The 19,390-nt window shown below is 39.5% G+C and overlaps 1 protein-coding gene across 6 annotated transcripts in view; it reads left to right on the plus strand.

The window, feature by feature from the left end:
* The window catches only part of CLEC16A (C-type lectin domain containing 16A), an 84,838-nt gene extending 68,282 nt beyond the window's left edge, over positions 1 to 16,556 (plus strand). For 3 of the 6 annotated variants that reach the window (XM_082064736.1, XM_082064738.1, XM_082064739.1), the window contains one exon: positions 660 to 7,370. In XM_082064736.1, the coding sequence (XP_081920862.1) occupies positions 660 to 1,000 (341 nt within the window). In that variant the 3' untranslated portion in view covers positions 1,001 to 7,370. Of the gene's footprint in view, positions 1 to 659; positions 7,371 to 15,509; positions 15,722 to 16,478 lie in introns of those variants that run through there. The other 3 variants (XR_014185322.1, XM_082064737.1, XM_082064740.1) reach the window with 3 other exon arrangements.
* The last annotated feature ends 2,834 nt before the right edge of the window (positions 16,557 to 19,390 follow it).

Genomic DNA, 19,390 nt, shown 5'->3' on the forward strand with positions numbered 1-19,390 from the left:
GCATGTAATGCTTATTGCCAGTTTTATCTGTGTTGTATGCTCCATGCTTAACAGCACACAGAAAAAAAAAGTCACATAACACAAGCCTGTGTAAAATGGCAGCACCTTTCAGTTACAGAAAGCACATTATTCCCCTTCCTTTTCTTTCATAATTCTGCTTTCTGTGATCGGGGTGTCACTTCAGTGTGAATCTGAAGAATGACATGAGAGAATGACTTCCAAATTTTTGTAAGAAACAAGCCACCTCTTGGGAGAACTGGTTACAGAGGGGTTCTGTCTTTTTTTTAAATAACATTTCTAAAGAGCTTCCTGGTATGGGGTGGCTATTCAGTTTATACTAAATACTGGAAAGGGTTGCTTATTCTTTCCCTCAATTTCCTCTCTCTAGGAATATTTCTGGTATTGCTGGATATTCTAATACTGTGCAAAATTTTCTAGTTCCTAATTTAAACAGATTCTTGCTGGCATTTGATGTTATGCCTTCATAATATTTTGGTTTATTTCCTATTACTAAAAAGTGAATATGTAAGCATAGTGCTTGACAGAACTGCATTTTCCACCCAGTTATTCTTCAATATTCGTAAATAATAGTATACTGTTAGGCTTAATGTACATACTAAGTTGAATATTGATTGTTTCTTGGTGTTTTCTTTTATTAGATGATGCATCAGCTCTGGAGCAGCCTCAGATGACCATTTCTGGTCAGACGATGTTGACTGATGAAACTCTTCCAGCTGTCTCAAAGTCTAGCAAGAATGCTGTAAAAACCAATGACATAGAAACGGCAAACCTGTCTCCCAGCCTGATTCCTGCACAGCAGCCCACGATATCCTTAATAACAGATGACAATACAGATGCACTAAGTGTGGAGTCACTTACCCTGGTGCCACCGGTTGATCCACACAGCATTCGAACTTTCAGCTGCATTCCCCCATCGTCTTTGCAATCTGAAGCTGACGTTTCCAAGGTAAAAGAGGTAGAGGAAGAATGTTCTGATTAAAGCCAACCTGCAGGCTGTGCTGAACAGTGAAGCAAATGCAACCATATTCTTCCTTGTTTTTTCTTTGGGAGTCCAGATAATTCGTGAAGCCAGCGAGGCTATCTGGTCTGCAAAAGAGCCTCACTGCCAAAAGAGAATGTGGGCAGCTTTTAGAGCAAACATCAGATGCTCAGCATCTTTAAACTAGACAAGAAAAACAAACAAACAAACCAACTTTTGGATCTGAACTGGTTGTTTCCTACCAATTTGTGTTATGAAGAACATGGAAGTATTTCAGAGCACCTGCTTTCTTTCTGTTATAGAGTTTCAGCTGCAGGAACTAAGTTAATTGTAAAAGGTCTGCAGTATTATGGCAAAGTGAAGACATTTTTGGATACCTGGCTTCAGGATATTGTATCATTACTTCTCTGAAACTGGAGACATACCATTGATCAGAAAAAAATATATACTGTAGTAGAGAGATAGCATTTCCATTTGAGACATGGTGTGTTTTTCAGTTTGGTTGGGTTTGTTTGGTTTTTGTTTTTTTAATCCCAATCTCATTCATCTTTTGGAGGTCTGCATGATACCAGCAGGCTTGGCCACTTCCAGTGTTGTCTTTGGAGAACTCCAGACTTCAGTATTGTCTTTTCCATGTGTAATATTTATTTCAAGGTTTGATTCAAAGCCAGATATATGTCAAAAAGCTTTTTAAAAGGTAAAAGCGTGAAATTTAATGACAAATGCTTGTTCGAATTAACATAAGGGATTTTTGAGACTACTTTAGTCGTTGGTTAACCAGCTACAGAGGAATGTGAAATATTTTAAGAGATTGCTATAGGCTGTTTGTTCACTTCTGACAGTCAAATTGTTGCACTTCCTTTGTACTGAAGGACGGCTTCTAGGAGGAGATGGAAGCAGTTTTACTGTAAAGAGGTTTTTAAAATGTTCATCTTCATGTAGGAAGGAGGTCACCACATCTAACTGATAATTCCTTTTCAAGTCTGAAACTCAAAAGGAAAGGTATTGTGTAGTTTTTTTCCTATCTGGGATAGTATCACAGTTAAGCAACATTACTACAGAAAAGTGATCCTGAGCTTGTGCCTGCCTTACTTTGCTTCCTAGATCTGATACCAAGTTGACAGAAAGTAGTGGAAGAGTGTTGATTAAAGTCTGAAATGTTCCTTGCTGATTTGATATGTAATTTAACACGAATGGAACTTAAGGTGTCACGTCAATTTCCATGTGTGTTAATTTAAATTAATAGTAAAATGAGCAGAATGTCCTTCTTGGTCTGCTCATAACATGGAGTGCTTTCTGGCTCTCAAAGATTGAAGACTGCTATTTACTGTACTTGGTCTTGTGATTTCAGTCGTCGGTGCAATGTTTCCTCTTTCTATCTCTACTAACATTGATTTCATATCAAGTAGGTGAATCTGAAAAGCTTTTACCTCTTCTTGGCTATCAGATGAAATACTTGAAGTGATTTCAAATGTTACATATGCAATTGCCTAATCCACAAGTATAACTTTGCTCACTTTTTCCATCTTTTCCTTCACGTAATAACATAATCTTTAAAATGTGTATACGAGGTGTCTGCAGTTGAACACCAGCACTTTTTTTCTTCCCTCATTAGCTTATGCATGCAGTTTTCTGACCATTCCAGACTGGCTTAAACTCTACATTAATTCTGAGAGTTAGGTGTCTTCAGCACTGCTATGGATATGGATGAGAAGTTGGCATTGCTGGTCTAAGAGCCTGCCTTTTTTTTTGCTCGTATCCTTGGGGTGAGTTTACACAGCGGTCACTGTTGCAGCAGATGTACGTCCACCTGAACAAGCGTGGGATTCAAGTGGTAATTTGGGCATAAGTACCACATAAAATTATACCAGCTGAACTGATGGCAGTCTAGTCTTCCTCTAGCGTGTTGCACCCTTACACTGTACCCCTGTAATATTCTGAAGATAACTATAAAAATGATGCCTTATTTAATTTGAAAGCATTTTATCTTAGTTGTTAACCTTAACTGTTAACCTAGATTACACAAAATGCCACCCTTAAAGAGAATTAATTTTATATAGGAAAACATTTATCTTTATTAATCTAATTTCAAATTCAGTTATAGCAAGAGTAGGGCCATGCACAAGGAGTCTTTTTAATGAGTATGTATAATCTCACCCTGGGGCTGTACTTCACAAGAATTGGGACAGGGGAAAAAAAAGGTGACTTTGTGCTTTTCGGTGCCTTTGAGTGGTTTTGAAATCTCATGACCAGTGAGATTTACTGAGAGCTTCACAGGAAATGGCTGAGATAGATACTGGTATTAGGAGAACAGAAGACCAGGTCTAATGTCGAGTGTGCTGCTGGCAGAGCCTTGCTGGTGTGGAAAGGTGGGATATCTTAGCAGTTCTATTAAACATTCTCTGCAAAGATGAACTGACACTGGGAGCTGGTGCTCTGCCTGCACCAGCTCTGCTGCTGATGTGTTGTTATATAAATGCTACAACTGGTACAGACCATTCTGAATCTCTGAATGCTTATGCCACAGAAGCAATTGATTTTGATTTGTTTGCTTCTGATATGAAGGTATATGTGCCTAAAATTGGACTGTGCTTCATGCTGCATTAGGAGACTTCAGAATGCAGAAGCTTTGGAGATGCTGAAATAATCTGTCATCGACAGTCTTTTATCTCTGCAAGTTCAGTGTTACTCATCTACAGTTCCTTGAAGAGTATCGTATCTGTCTTTCCTTTATCAGAAAAACTCAAGGGCTGTTTCCTTATCCCCCTTTCACTGTAAAAAGGAAATTCAACCAAGAAAGTATCAGCACATCAGCCACAAATGTAATTTTTTTCTAAACAAAAATTGATGTGAGTCAGTGTAACATCATTCTTTTTAACCAAATCCAAATACCAAGTTGCAGATAAGAGCAGCAGCTGAACACCTGACTGTGTAAAAGGCTCACTACTTCAGTGTAACAATGCAGAGGGAGGTAGAATCACCCTAAAATAAATATAACAGTGTTCCAGAGCAAAATGCCAACATTTTGGAGAGATGCTAAATTCTCAGTGTGTTTGTAGAGGCCATGCCTATCTTCAGCCAGATTCTGTCAACATGAAACAGTTCTATTATTCTCTTTCTTTTGAGAAGAGAAGCCAAGGCATACTGAATGTTACTTTGCTATTTTATAGTCCACATAGCTCATTTTATCAAATTTTACCAACCTATTACTTGGTTAATAGAACTATGTATTGTCTTCACTGTTAGGTCTCCCTGCTTCTTGCTGGTCCCCTTTGCTTTTCTGTCATCCAGTGTGCAACAGTGGACAAGACCCAGCTTTTAATTTGTGAAGAGAGTAACAGCAGCAGCCACTTGGTAATTTGGTCAAAAGTGGAGGGAGGAAACGTTAGTGCCCAGTTCTAATGTCAGCTTCACCAGAGAGGTAATGCTTGCAGTGTAAAACTTGGGTGCAAAAAGTAATTGATTTGCAGAAACTCTTTGATACAGAAACAAACCAAAGGTTAAGCTTCCTGCTTTTCATTTTACAAGCTGAGTGGATTAAACCAAATTCATTAGAAATGTGGTCACATATATTAATACAAAACTAAAAGCTGTATTTTGTGTGTGAAATCATGATGATATACAATACAAGGACTGAGCTCATTTCTATTCTCCAATACTAAATCATGAGAAACTAAAATTCTGATTTATCTTCCTTTAAGCTGAGCTTTTTTTTAAAACAAAGGTATAAAATGACACCTGTTAAAGGAGCTCCTCAACATTCATCGCTTTACAACAGTTGGAATTTCCTTTGAAGTCACTTGGTGAGGAAAAATTGGGAATGTCTTCCAGGATTCATTTATTGTTTTGCAATATTGTTACGAAAGGACAGGTATGTGACATTTAAAACCTCTTATTCTGTATCCAGAATTTAAGACTCAAATCTAGGTCAGTATTCAGAGTTGAAGTCAATGTCCAGTGATTCATATGAACCCAATAGAGACAGAATACAGGGAGAAATAATGTTCCTGTGTGGATTTGAAGTATTATTGTGTGTAGAATTTTAAAACCAATGGTTAAAGTATTTTGTTTATAGCAAAGCCAGCAATCTTTAGAATTGAAATTACTGTGACTTTTTTTTTTTTTTTTCCTAATTAAGCAGTAAGACTTGAGTGACTTAGAACTTCCACACTTAATGCAGGTGGTCTGGGATGATTACTTTAAGCAATCTAGGAATTCAGTAATTGCCCCGCAATTGAGTGTCATTTTACAGCAGTAAATTGGATTTAAAACTGTATGCTTGACAACATAGGTAAGCTCTCAGACAAGAAGGTCAAACTCTCAGTGTGTGAAGCCACTTCACCAAAGTAAACACTTGAATCGCATGGTGCTGTCGCTGCTGTAGTGTGATCAGTCACTCTTCCCATGGCACGTGTTACAGGTAAATAACTACAGAATAACCAGTTAATAGTTTCTCTCACCTGCACATAATACTCTTCAAAACAATCCCTCCATGCTAAACATTCTGCTGTTGTCTTCACTAACCAGCTAAAGTTAACGGGAAGTTGCATTTAAAAGAACATTGCACGGGCAACTGTCATGTAGGAAAGCAGGTTCATTAGTCCTATAGCTGAACCTGAGATGTGCACAGAGACATCAGATGGGGCATCAGTGAGATCAAGGCATTTTGCCTCAAAGATGGTGTCTCTTTGATGAGTCTTGTACTTTTCAGGCAACCTAATGTTAGGCATCTAAATATATGTTGAAAATTCTCTTCCTGACTTACTCTCATTTGCAGCATGAATTAGAAACAAATAGAATAACTCTTACTGGCTCCTATTGGCTTCTGGAAAGCAGGTGGTGATCCAAGCAGGGCTCGCTAGGGTGGGATGTTTTTAGGGGGCGGGAGGGGGAAGCGCTTGGGGTTTTTTCCTGCTGCTCAGGAATTTTGGAGCAGCAACAAAGACATGGGACATGCAGTTCTGGACTGAGGCTCAAACAGAAGGTTCTTTCATATGGAAATGTATTTTTATATTACATTTGTACAGAATTTTCCATATTTTGATCTCCCAAAATTTTTAGATTTGCGCATTGCTTGGATTTCATTTCTTCTGCAAGGTGTTATAAAACATGTATTTTTATGTTTGTTAATGTATTATAAACGTAAAGCTAAATTTTGCTCGTCTAATAAATGTGCACTGTGGCAGTATGTGTTTTATTGTTTTGCTAACTTGAATTCATTTGTTCTTAGTATGAAAAGGAAAAACTTGAGTCATTATTGTGACTGTCTTGTTAGCATAATGTGTGGAATGCGTTTATTAAAAATAAAATAACTAAAAAGGTCTTAAGAAGCAGGTAATGACTAAGAATACTTGATGATAAAAGCTGGAGTTCAATAAGCTTCAGACTAGTATAGAGGGTTCCCAGGATTCTTTTAAGATCTTAATCTTAAGGTACATGAGGTGGTGTTTTTTCATCCTGTTCTCCATTGGTTTTGGTCCTGGGTGCTCATACTACACTGAGTTTGACATGGTAATTGCAATCAGATCACTTAGGTGTGTATGAGACGGTCTGAGATTTTGTGTTTGGGTGTATTTAAGGGCTGTGGCAGAAATATTATATTTACAATGAACACGAACATAATTTTGGAAAGGATGGAGAATAGATTCAAGTATCCAAATTTATCGACTCTCAGAACTTCTAGGAGTTGTTTTTTTGGCCAGCAATAGCACTGAATAATAGATTGCTACAGCTCCTGGGGACCTGCTGGAAGCCTTTTAAACTGTCAAGGATAAGTTTAAGCATCTCCACTTGTGAATAGGTATGTTGGTATTTATGTTGCAAACTGTTTACTTCATTTTGAGCTGTTTTGTAAGTTTGATTGTTTTAAGTGCAAAGAGGGGGAAATGTATTTTTCTAGAAGAATGAATGTATCTGGGATTTAAACACTACTTAAAGCGTTTAATGAACATGAAGGACTGTCCTCCTATGAAATGGATTTCAACAAAGTTGTGTCTTAAATGTACTTCATTTGGAGAAAAAAAAAAGTCCTGAACATGGAAAAAAGCCCAAACACAACAGAATTTAATTCTGAAATTTCTTTCACAGGCAATAAGTATGAATTATTTAATGTAAGTTATGTTAGATATTTGGAGTAAATGTGACAGTATCTTATGTTAATTTAAAGAAAACTGTAAATAAGTGTCTGGCAAGGGAGTGAAATTAGAAAATATTGGTGTGTGTTTCTGAAATCCAGATTTCTATAGCTAAGTCTGTATTTGGTGGCATTGATCAAGTGTCATGGCTATTGCAAACCTGGGCAAGAATGAACAAGAGACCTTTCTTTGTAAATGGAACTTGGCAATAAAAATGGTGTTACTGAGAAAACTTCCTTCCCTTTCATGTTCTGTTGCTGGATTTGATGCATAAGGACATTCAATAACAGTGATATGCAAAATTTGCAGAAGGTTGGTTTTGTTAACAACTATGGGGTGTGTATGTGAATGTTGGGCATTTTAATCTTTAAACTGAAATAGCCAAGGAATTTTTGCATTGTGTATGCAGGAAAGACACAGCTTGAGAGAGAGAGCAGAAAGGCAGCCTGTGGAGGCGATGAGACCAAGTAGATGAGACCAAGGGTTGGGAGTGACTGGGCAACATTTAAACTGCCTGTAAACCACTTGGAAAGTGCCTGTCATGTGTGATTTCTTCCCCAAATATACCCTTGCACCCTCCACTGCTTTCTCTTTTCTGCATGTTGCCAGTTCAGTGTATGGATTAAATCCAACTGAGTTATTAGTTGGATTCTGGTTAATTAGCCTCTCCATCTGTAGGAATTAATTATAGTCAGTCTACATTCCTTGTGAAATGTTATTTCTCAAATCAGGCATTGCTCCAGCAGCTTTCTTAGGAAGAAGTTAAATCACACTGTACTGTGAAATAAGCAAGCTCTGTGTCGAAGGTAGGAGACAACACAGTGATTTACTATAAGATGCAAATATTAAAACATGGTCTTTTGGAGAAAGTGATCCTAAATCTGCTCCTGGCAGATGGACTTTCTGCATCGTGCCAGTAGTGCTGCTGTAAGGACACCCGTTGTCTAATGCGTGGCCAGGAAGTTCCCTTCTGTTTGAAACTGTCTTGTGGTTTCTGTGTCCCTCTGATGCCTCAGAATTTTGCAGCCCTTTGTCTTGTCGCTGTAGAAGATCGTTTTAGACTTGGGCACTGAGTCAGGTTCAGCATCTTGCCCTGGGTTGCTGATGGTCACAGATGGACAAATTGACATGCAATGCTTTATTAGTCCACTCTTTTCTTAGTCCCCATGAAAAGTGCAGCCACTTTGAACAGTCCTTTGATAGGTAAATCCACATCTTTATCATTAAGATAATTCATTCTGGCACAGTTACAGAAATAAGAAAGTGAAACTATGTGGTTTGTTTCTATATCAAGGCAAGATTTCACTGGGATTGCGTGAGAGCAGCTGGTTGTGGGGGCAAAGAAATTGTATCCCTAACGGCACTTTTCTGCTGCCAGGTTGGATGAAGACAAAAGCTGTATCGGCACTTTCTGGTGATCTTTTTGAATAAGTGATGCCTACAACTTGGAATGCAAGCTCGCTGTTTATGTGAGTGCATTCCCTGAAAATTCTGTTGAATTTTAAGCAGGTTTCTTTTATCTCTCAAAGAAGGAGAGGTGTTGAGAGTTGCAACACTTGGAGTTGTAACTCAGCACTGGCCGAATAAGCAGAAAGGTTTCAGGCGAGTGTTGTCACACAGTTAAGGCTGTTGAGCTGATGGGGAATAACTCTGGTTGGCTGGTGTTTGTTGTGTATCTGCTTTTAGCTCAAGGATTCTACCGACAGCTTATCTGTGAACATGTCTAGGTCTTAAAATTATTATTGCTTTTAGTTGCCAGTTCTCTAAAATGGATTTTAAGATGTGAAATTGTTATCAAGTGCCTTATTTTTCAGGGTTACAGTATGAGATCATTTGAAATATGTTGAAAGCTTTTGGCTGTCCTCAGAGACTCATTCTAGAAAGTTGGGAAATGTGCTTGTTGAATGGAAAATACTGATCTCATCATTCCACCCTCACTGTCTTGCCCCCAAATAAAGGTTTATATTTCACATAGGTCACAGTTTAATATTTTTTCGGCCTGTTTGGATGACCGATAAGGACGGACGAATACACAGGCTCTGTTTCCTAGTTACACATCATTTTTCTCAGCTTTAGTACGCAATAAACATTGTGACACAGGCTGGGAAAAAAAGCTGGTGTTTTACTACAGAAATAAATTTTGACTTCAAGTTAATTGGGTTAAGACATCTTTGTGTAAATTTGTCTTCCTTTTTGGATCATTTCTTTGAAGCAGATTTAGGTTGCTGAGAAGCTAAAACTACAGGGTACACTTGAAACTTACGTACATTAAATGAGTACTGTAAACAGTTGTAGTGACTCAATTGTTTGAGCTAAGCTGGTTGCAGGAGTTAATGCGATTGGCACAGGAACAAAGAATGATAATATATTCCAGCCCCTTGCCAGAAAACTTATTAAAAGAATTGTTACAAAATTTGGAGAGGAGGTTTATTTTAGTATAGTCGTTAATGGTAGAGTGTTTCCTGAGCCCTCCTCCCCTGCTGCTCTCCCAAAATGGGTCACTTATTCCCAGGAAACATTTGGCTCTTTACTTCAGCAACATTGCTCTTGTCAGTGATTTAAATGGGCTGTAAACATGACTTTGTGAGGCACTCAGAACAACAGAACAAAAATCTGCACAAAACCAAGAGGTTAATGAAATCTGAGCTACCTCTGTGTATGTAACAGCATCAGCCTCCCAACGAGCACTTTGTGGAAAGCTGTAGTTATTGTGGTAATATTTCAAATATATCAACTTCACCCTCTTACTAAAGGGCTGGGAAGTGTTGTGTTGAGCTGGCGGTAGTTACCAAACTGGAGGTTATGGGAAAGTTGATTACATAGTTATGCAATAACAATCAGACTTACGCCTGTAAGTCTCCCCACGTCTTTACTGCTTTGGTTTAAGGCTTTAGGAAAATCACAAGATGGGAATCCTTTCATGTAGTCTGGTATAACTGAGATGGGCAGACTCTTGATCCTCTGATATTTAAAAACTTTCTCACATAATAGGGAATTTCTGTTATGATTTTAAACTATGCAGTTCAGGAAGAGCTGCTTTTTCTACCAAAACACTTGATTTTCTGAGTTAACTTTGAGGAAAACTTCAGGCCTTTCTCAGCTTGTTTAAATGACAGAGAAAATATTAAAAAGGAGAAAATATGACAAGGCGCTAGTAAAGAATTACTCATCTGCAAGAGATGGTGAGGTTTTTTTAAATACCTGAAAATGGCTTTGCAAAATTTTCCTGCCTGTTCTGGGCCCTAGTAAATGCATTGGGTTTGCATATTTTTGCTTTAGGATAATATTCTGAAGGTAGAAATTCAATTTTGGGTGGCTAAAAGCAAACAAACACCCTAATAGTTCTACCACAGTCTGGAGGTGGGAAGGAATTCCCTCACGTGGAAGAAAGCTTCTCTTCATAGTAGGTGCCCTACCACAAGTACTAGTTGGGAAGTCATGGTTAAGGTGAGAACTTCAACAGCTTTTTTAAAACAACCAATGATGAGTAAATTTACCCTCTGCTTTTATGAAGAGTCCGTTTTTTTGGTGGGGAATCAAAAACCCTCGAGAAATCACCAATGTAGTTGATCTTTGAACAAAAGAACACTGTTTCCCATTATTGCTTCTTAGCCTGTCTTTTATTGGCAGCACTAAATAGAGGAAATTTCGTTTTTTAATTTGCAATGTTGCTTCATTCTCTGGTCCGTTAGTCAGAGTCTACGAGTGTTGTGATTCACTGCTGATTCAACGTGTGAGATGGTTTAGCATTTTTCTGTTATTACTGGTTTCTGTTTAACATCTTTTTTCCTTTTTTTCTGGGGATTGAGATGGCAGTATCACAACTGCAGGTAACTGCTCCACGAGCCAGTTAACTGTGTTGTAACTGCGCCCATTGTGGGATAGGAGAAATTGCACAAGTGGTTGTTGTAGCACATCTGGTGAGGGGAGGTTGCCCATGAGTAGGAACAAAAACTTTAATAGAAGGTCTACAAAGTAGACGCAGGATTGTGCCGGTTCACCAGCGGTGAGGCCGCCAGCTCCAGCCCCAGGGGACGGCTGGGATCCCATCAAGAGCCATTTCCTGTTCCGTCTCTAACCTGCCCAGCTGTCTGCAGAGAACAGGGCTGAGAGCCTTGAAGTACTTGGTGACAGAAATTATTGCAGGAAACTAGTGGAGTTATTCTCCTGAAAAGCAACTAGGTGTTTCTGTCAGCAGCATTGAACTCAGTTTGAAGTTCTAGGTCACTGAACAGCTCTGCTGGCACCGGGTGCTTTGACAGTGCTCTGCTGTACCTGTTCACTGCTGAAGCTGGTGGCAGCTTGAGCTCTCTTGTCCTTGTAAGAGTTTACAGAGCATTGGAGCCGTCATGCATGGTTCAAGAGAAACTTTAATGCCCTGTTCAGGGGAGGATTTTCAAGACAGACAGTAATTAGATTTTAATTTTAATTCAATTTATTTTTATATATTGATATGCAGATATAAAAAAATAAATAAAAATAACTCAAAGCAAAACATAAAAAAAATGTAGCTGGCCAGTAGTCATCTAACCCAGTATTTCCAGTGTTTGTTACCCTATTCAATACACCCGTTAATCTATATGAATGCAGTTTTGGATATGTTACGATTGCAAATACTTCCTATGCACATCTTGTGATTTATGTCTGATATTCTAAAGTTCAGTGAGATCAGTGTGTTATGGAGAGGTTGTCTTTGAATGTGAGATTTACCTGCTGCTTGTTGTCCAACACATCCCTCCCCAGCTAGTGCAGCCAGTGGCACTGGAATAGGCCTTAGGACAGAGGGCTGGCTAAAGGCAGAACAACTGGCTTGCTTCCACCTTTTTTTGTAGAGGCTGTATGGAAAATGAAAAATTGCAAACAGCGGTATGAGCTCTGCCTTTTTTTTAATATCTCTAATTCCTGTTTCTCTAAAAGGTCCCAACAAGCAACATGGAATGGTGGGGAGAGGCTGCCCCCGAGGCCCAAATGGTTCTTGCCGCGCCCTGTGCCCACTGAGTCATTGCTAATAGTGACACATGTTAAGAGCCATTCAGATGTTTCAGAGTGATATCAAGAATTTAAACCAAAAAATCTTGGCTACTTAATGTATAATTTTGGTAAAATTGAAGAGTCTGTTGCAAAATGTGAGTTTAGCATTTTGGGGTCTTGTTTTCCATATAAGCAAATAAGGAGGTTTTCACATACGTTTCTAGTGTTCAAAAGTTTCTTATATTAGAAAACCTCAATTATCTTAAAGTAATACATTAATTTCCAGAATATTTAATAAAACAGACCTATAATGTTGCGTATGTGGTTACAACCTTTTGAATGTTGAGGACTGCCTGCATCTCTCAAACCAGAGCCATTTTCTCCAGTATGCGTACACATTTATTTTTCATAGTAGGTCATAGCTTAAGCTCAAAATAAAGGCCTTTTGCTTTGTTTGGCTGGTCGCAGACTTTGCTGTTCCCTTTTGGCTTCTCTCTGGTAAGAAATTTGAAACCTTTTGTTAGCTTTCATGTAACTAGGTCTTGTTTCAGGTATTAGAGCTTTGAAGCTTTTAAGGAGAAAACTTATAATTCATACAAAGAACGAAAATAACAGGTATTTTGACAGGACAATCCAAGAGAAAATAAAGATCAGTATATAGCATTTTATATGTAATCTTGACCTTGATGCAGGACATCAGTTACTTAACTGATACTATAAAAAAACATACGGCATCTGTAAGAATATTAGATTTAACTGTCCACAGCCATGCTTGCATTTAAATTACACTCTTTATACACCACATGCGTATTATCCTGTGCAGACCCTGTTGCTGAGGTGAGAAGGTTGTCACTGAATTCCAGAGTTCTTGGGAACAAGATGTGAGCAGCTTTGCTTTGATGCTTCTCTATCCTGCAGTTCACTTGAATTTGCTTATCACAGTTTATCAGCTTCGAGGCTTTCCTGCGAAAGTCTTGTTTGCAACCACTGGCTGCTGAGAACTCGTAATTCTTACATAGCTGCCCAAACGCTTTGGAGGGGCATAGTCTTGCTTGGCTTGGCTAAATTTTGTTTACAATAGGTCTTGCAAGCTTCTTTGTGAGTTTCTGAGCAGATCTTCATATTAGATGTTCTGTGGGGGAGGGAGTCTTGTCAAATTCTTTAAAACCACAGATCTCATTGAACCATAGTCTTGATGCTAAGGTTCATCTGTTTTTACTTTGAATCTGAAAAGGAAAAGAGTCCTGACTTTTCTATAGCTGCATTCAGGTTCATTCACATGGAGTGCACGGTGTGTGATCCTGGCGTCACCTTTGCTTTAGCTTAATAGGACTTGGACAGGTCATCAGCCCGTCTGTTCCTTAGTTCATGCTTTTCAAATATATTTATATCAAACAATTAATGGTGCACTTGAGAAACTTAGTTCATGTTTGTAAAGTGCTTTGATGTTGATCCTAAGCATTAATCTTTTTAACTCCTTGTCATAAAGGAATGTTATTTAAATTACACTTCCCATCTTACCACTTGCACCAGATAATGTAGTTCTTGTTGAGGACCTGTAACTTTGAAAGTCACAATAAAAAACCTTTGTTTTTTCACTTGCACCATAACTCTTGAGTCATCTGAACAACTTCCAAATGCTAGCAGTCCAGGACCTATAGGGCACTGTTAGCAATGAGACTTAACCAAAATTCACTCATTATGTATTTCTAAGAACAATAATTTAAACAGTATCCTGACTGGAGGAAGTGAGTGTGTCTGGCAGAAACTAGTTGTTTGATTTTTTTTCAGTATTTTCAAGAAAACAAATGCAGAAGTCACTGTAGCCTGGTGTTAAAATGTACCCCTGTCTGTTGGCAGGATTTCCTCAGCTCCCTGGTTGATACTGTACCATTTATTCAGGAAGCTGAAATTTCTGGATAGTCCCATGACTAACCTTATTAATGTGAAACCCTTAATGCTGTATTCTTGCTTAATTCCTTACTGATGGTGAGCTGAATGACTAGAAGCTGACTGAAGAACTTCTCATTCTCCTCTGCTGTAATTGCACAGATGTCCCTGATGACACTGAAACTGAAATTGTGTTGTACTGGGTGCTGTACAGACATTAATTGAGTCAAACCCTGTTACAAAGAGTTTGTAGTCTACAGTGATGACTTGTATGTAGGGTGTGTGACTTGGGTGTAAGGTAGTGCCATTGTTTCTGTATTAAAGATCATATCACAGACTGCTTGATGAAAATTGTTCATAAAGTCTGTGGATGGCTCAAGAACCGAACCCAAAGCAACTGCTTTTGCTGGTGATTGCTTTGTGTTTCCAGTGGTAAGAGAGATTATATGCAATATCTGATGTTAAAATGAATCTTCTGGACAAGATTTTTTTTCCTAGTACATGTGAGGAAACATTTCCATGTAATGCTGTTTCATAGAATAGTGTGTTATGATGAGTAAATAGATATTTTAAGAAAAGTAACTTGACAAACCCAGGATGCTTGTCCAGCCAGTCTGGATGAGGATCAGCTGGAATATTGCCCCAGCTGCCAGCAGGAGGTCGTTGAAGAGCAGTTTCCCATCTCCTCTGTAATCTGAAAAGTTCAGAATAATATTAACGTTGACACAAATTGATGACCAGTGATCAGTCCAGCTACACTTCTGCAGAGCCTCATGAGAATAACAGCTGAGAATTCGTCATCCCTCTGTCAATGTTGGTTTGTTCTTCCCTGTGCAGACTGTGTATTTCATGTTGCGCAGTGAGTTGCACACTGGGAACAGTGCTGTGCCTAAAAGGGGCTAGAGGTAAGTTTCAAACATGACTTATGGTTTGATTACATACAAAGTGTCTAAACCAGCAGATGTTCGGGAACACCAAATGAGCAAAATCTATGATTTCAAGCTTTTTGATAGAGTAAATGTAAATTGTGTATTAAGCAACTTTCATGCAAGCCTTCCATAGCCAAAATTACTCTACTAGAAATCTTGCAATGAGGTTAGCTCTTCTGTCCAAGCAGACCCAAGGCACAAGGTGTGTTTTGGGGTTCAGCAGGACACACTTTTCCTCTGCAGAGCCGTCTTGTGGGGAAAGGCAGACAAACATACAGACAGATTTAGTTCTGGCTGTGCACCCATCAGTGTTAGTTCTTGTTACTCTGTTTTACATATGTAGCTGTCACGTCTCTGAATTGCTTCTAGATTAGGGAAACAATAGGAAAGAAAACCACAGTATTTCTCAACTCTGCGAATTAAAGTATAGTTAGTTCTGCAAATGGCCAATTTTCAGACATTGCAGTACAAACAACAAAATTTGCTGCCTTTGTCAGTGTTTGAGAGATGGCTCAGGCTGAGTTTTACCTTAGTGTTAATTTTTTGTTGTGACTTTAATTTTTTGTTTATTTTGTTTTGTTTCAGTGAAAAATGAAAAATGTAACTCACCCCACCTGAAACCCGAATGCTGGGACATGCTTCCACGAGCTCTGAGCTGGGCCTGAGTAAAGATGCACTTGGGTGCTTGCCCTGGGACTTAGATCCATAGCTGTGTCCAGCTTCAGCCACCAGAGAAGTGAAGTTGCACGTCTTCACTCAGACTCTCCTGTGCCTGTGAGAGGGAATCAGCCTTTCAGGTGTGTTTGGCTCACAGTCTAGAGGGTTTGTTTTGGAGAAATTCCAAATCTGTCTGCACAGTAATATGTTCCTACAAGATGTTTTATTTTTAGGTGGTAGATCCAATAATCACTTCTGTACAGTGAACCACGAGGATCTCTGGCAGCTCTAACCTGAAAGAGCAGCAGCACCTTGTTTTGTTTGCTTTCCTCCTCCGTTCCAGGAGACTTGGGAGGATTCATCTGCAGTTCAGTGTGCAATGTGAAATCCTGTTCTTTACGTTAAAATAGACAGTGAAGAAACAGAGTGAAGTGGGAACCTGCAATTCAGCCTGCTTGAGTGAGGGTAGAGAAACAAACCCTATATGTACAAGGCATAAAATAAGTACATGGCCCTCAATGAACTCTGCAGCCTTGGACAAAGCAGGTTGTTGCTCATTGCTGCTTCCAGAGTCAGTCTGCAACGTGTAGTAACGGGCAGGTGGTTGGGAGCTGCGCGCTCCGAACAGTTTGCGGTGGACAGTTTGTAAAATGAGAGGGGATTATCTCCCTGCGCAGGAGTGTCACAGAGCTGAGCAACACCTCAGCAAGGCAGAAACATCCTGAATTGGACTGTCTATTAATACCATGCCAAGAAACTCCAGGACTTTCCTACTACCTCTTAGGCTTTGAATCTGCAGAGTATCCTCACTCTGTGACTAACAGATAGGCTTGTGTGTACCCTCGCCTATTACTGGACTTAGGTGTGTAAGTATGGTGCTGTCTCCTTCATTCACAGGACCTGAGTGTGTAAAAAGTATTTTGCTCTCATTCATTCACGGGGGGTTTGTTGCCTGTCACAGAGGAGCATGTTTGGAGTGATCTGCCCGAACTGAAACTGCAGAACTGGTCACTGGCCTCTAACATAAGATCCAGGTGTAAGATTTATGTAAGTACATGAATTCAACATTTTTATTAATAGAGGCTATTTATTTCTGTTGATATTAGTGCACTAACTTTAATACTACTTTTTTTTCTTTCACCATGAGGTAGTGTATCATTTGGTGCACAGTATTACAGTTTGCAGTAAAATCTGCACAGCTTCTTAATGTAAAAATACTGGGTTTTTTTAAGAAGTAGATTAATAAGGATCATCTTAAGTACATATGTACATACATAAGTACATACAGACTCGGGAATGTTCTCTTTGCATCTCTGACTTCATGTAAGTCAACAAGAGCTGAAGCAGAAAGCCAAGTGAGGAAGCAGAGCATGAGCTACTCTGGGTGTTTGGAACAGAACAATGTGGACTTCAGGGGAATGGTTCTATTTCTTACTGCAGAAGGGAGACCTGCAGGACTGGGCAATGAGCCTGTTCTGCCTGCAGAGCTGCTCTGGACTCTGTTTCCCTTTATTTTCCAGCTCCTCTAGGATGTGGTTAATTCTACAATGTTGCAGTGTGGCTACAGGAGCAATTATTGTTTGTGTGAAACTGGAGAGAAATGGGTGGTTAAGTCTGCTTCAGCTGTAATTAAGTCTGAAATGTCTCAGTGGTCACATTAGAAGCACTAATTTTAAGCTCACTTATTGGTTTAGAGCATAACCATTTGTTACATTAAAAGGCAAAGGGGTTTTTTTGTCCTTCAAACGATTTTCTGTGCGGAATATGAAAAGAAAAAAAAAGTGCTCTTCAAAGCATCAAGACAATAGTACCCACTACAGCCTCTTTGTCATGCCAAAATAAATCAGTTAAGAAACCGAAACCATTTTTTGAATGGAAAAAGTATCTAATCATCTTTTTTTGTCCATTGGTGAAACAAGCTATGCCTGCAAGTTCATCCCATGGGTGACTATTTCACTATTTGTGTTCCAGGGATGGACTTCTAATGTCAAGTTAGTCATGCAGCAGCTTACATTTAAATTACATTCAGAGTGTGTCATTTTAACGTGTTTTCCCTTGCAGAAAATGGTCTTTTGTTCCTGCCTTTACCTTGCAAGTTTCCATTTCCTTGGATATATTGACAACTCTTTTTGGGTTGTGTGTGTTGCTACCAGTTTTGATCAAATGAGATTTGAAAGTACAAAAATGTAAAATACTCTAGATGGGGTGGGAATTAGAAATAGCTCATGTGGAATTGTTGGTAGGAGTATTTCTGTCATGCTCGTGTCACCATTTATTGCAGGGCAAGGATAAAGTGTGGCAGATGCTCTCTGTTAACCCCTGCCCTCCCCACCAAGGAAGGGGAAAAGGAAGAGAGACTTACCAGCTGGAAGATTAAAACAGCTTTACTAACAATACTAGTAATAAGAGAAATAATGCAAAACACACAAAACCAAGATTGAGTCTCCTGGATGACCAGGGAATTGGGGGCTGTGGGGCGGACCCCGGGAACTCCTGGACTGTACTCTGCAGTAGATGGGAACTGGATTCAGGAATGCATGGACTTGAGCCGGGATCATGACAACAGGCAGGGTCCTCTCCAGAAGCCAGCCGTGGATGAAGAGAACAAGACCCTCGTGATCCTCCAGCTTTAAATTGCGTATGACGTGGATGGCGTGGAATACCTGCCTGGTCCCTTTGGGTCCCCAGTTCTGTCCACTCCTCCCTGCAAGTACGACCCTTTAATGACTTCTCTCTTGTGGGATATAAGACGTCTGTCAGCGACTGTGGCAGCTGTAGTAATAAAATAGAAACACAGGCCTGCATGCCATTCCTGCCCTCAGCTCGGTAAAACTGTAAACAGCAGATGTTATCAGATCTGGAGCAGACAGTCTCTGAAGACGTGCAGCCAGCTTCCGAAAAGTGCAGTTACTTAGAAGAAATGTAACTGAAAGGAAAATTCACTGAAAGACAATTGGTCTTGTTTTAACCAAAACCAGAACAGCGTGGTCCATCAATGAGAGCAAATGAAACATCAGATACAAATTTAGCTTAAATAAATGGAATGATGTCCAGAACTAAAATATCAGAACTTCTGTATTTTGAAGCAGCCAGGGACAGAGAAGTCTGTTTTATGCATTCCCTGCCAGTGACCTTTGGACACAGTGCTTGTGTAATGGAAGTTTGCTGGTTCTAATCACAAAATATGTTTTGGGCTGTTTCAGCTAAGTGCAGAACGTATTTAAAGAAATTTAAAACTGATGATTGAACGCTGAACAGTTGCTGTGAAGGAATGGCCTTGCACCTGCTGGTCCATTGCAAACAAGAATAGATGCGAGGAGTCAGTGTCCTTGCTTTTCTTGAGAAATCTGGAAATGCTTAATAGTTGTTTAGTTTGGAAACATTCCTGATGGGAGTGCAGGAAACCTGCGGGCTGAAGAGGCTATTGCTGAGAAATAGAAACTGAGCTCCTCCCTTGGCGATGGGCACAACAGCTGAACCAGGAGAATAAAAAGTGAAACTACCAATGTCACTTCAGGGATTTCAGCAAAGCCGGTGATAAACAGCCATTTGAAGTTTTACCTGAGTTTGAACTCGGGGCTGGCTCAACTCCTACAAATGGTTATTCTGCTCCTGCACCCTCCAGCTCTCAGCTGGTGCAGCTACAGCAGCCGCTGGCTCACAGCACAGGACTCAGCAGGTGCTGAAAAGCTCGCTGCTGAAATAGGTACGTCACTTCAAAGCTAGTTCAGTTCAGTTGCTTTTTTATTAAACAACCTGTGCAAATGTATTAAAACATGAATTTATTCCTTTTTAATATGGTGAGTTCC

Source organism: Streptopelia decaocto (assembly GCF_964273445.1).
Source record: "Streptopelia decaocto genome assembly, chromosome: 13".
Lineage (NCBI taxonomy): Eukaryota > Metazoa > Chordata > Aves > Columbiformes > Columbidae > Streptopelia > Streptopelia decaocto.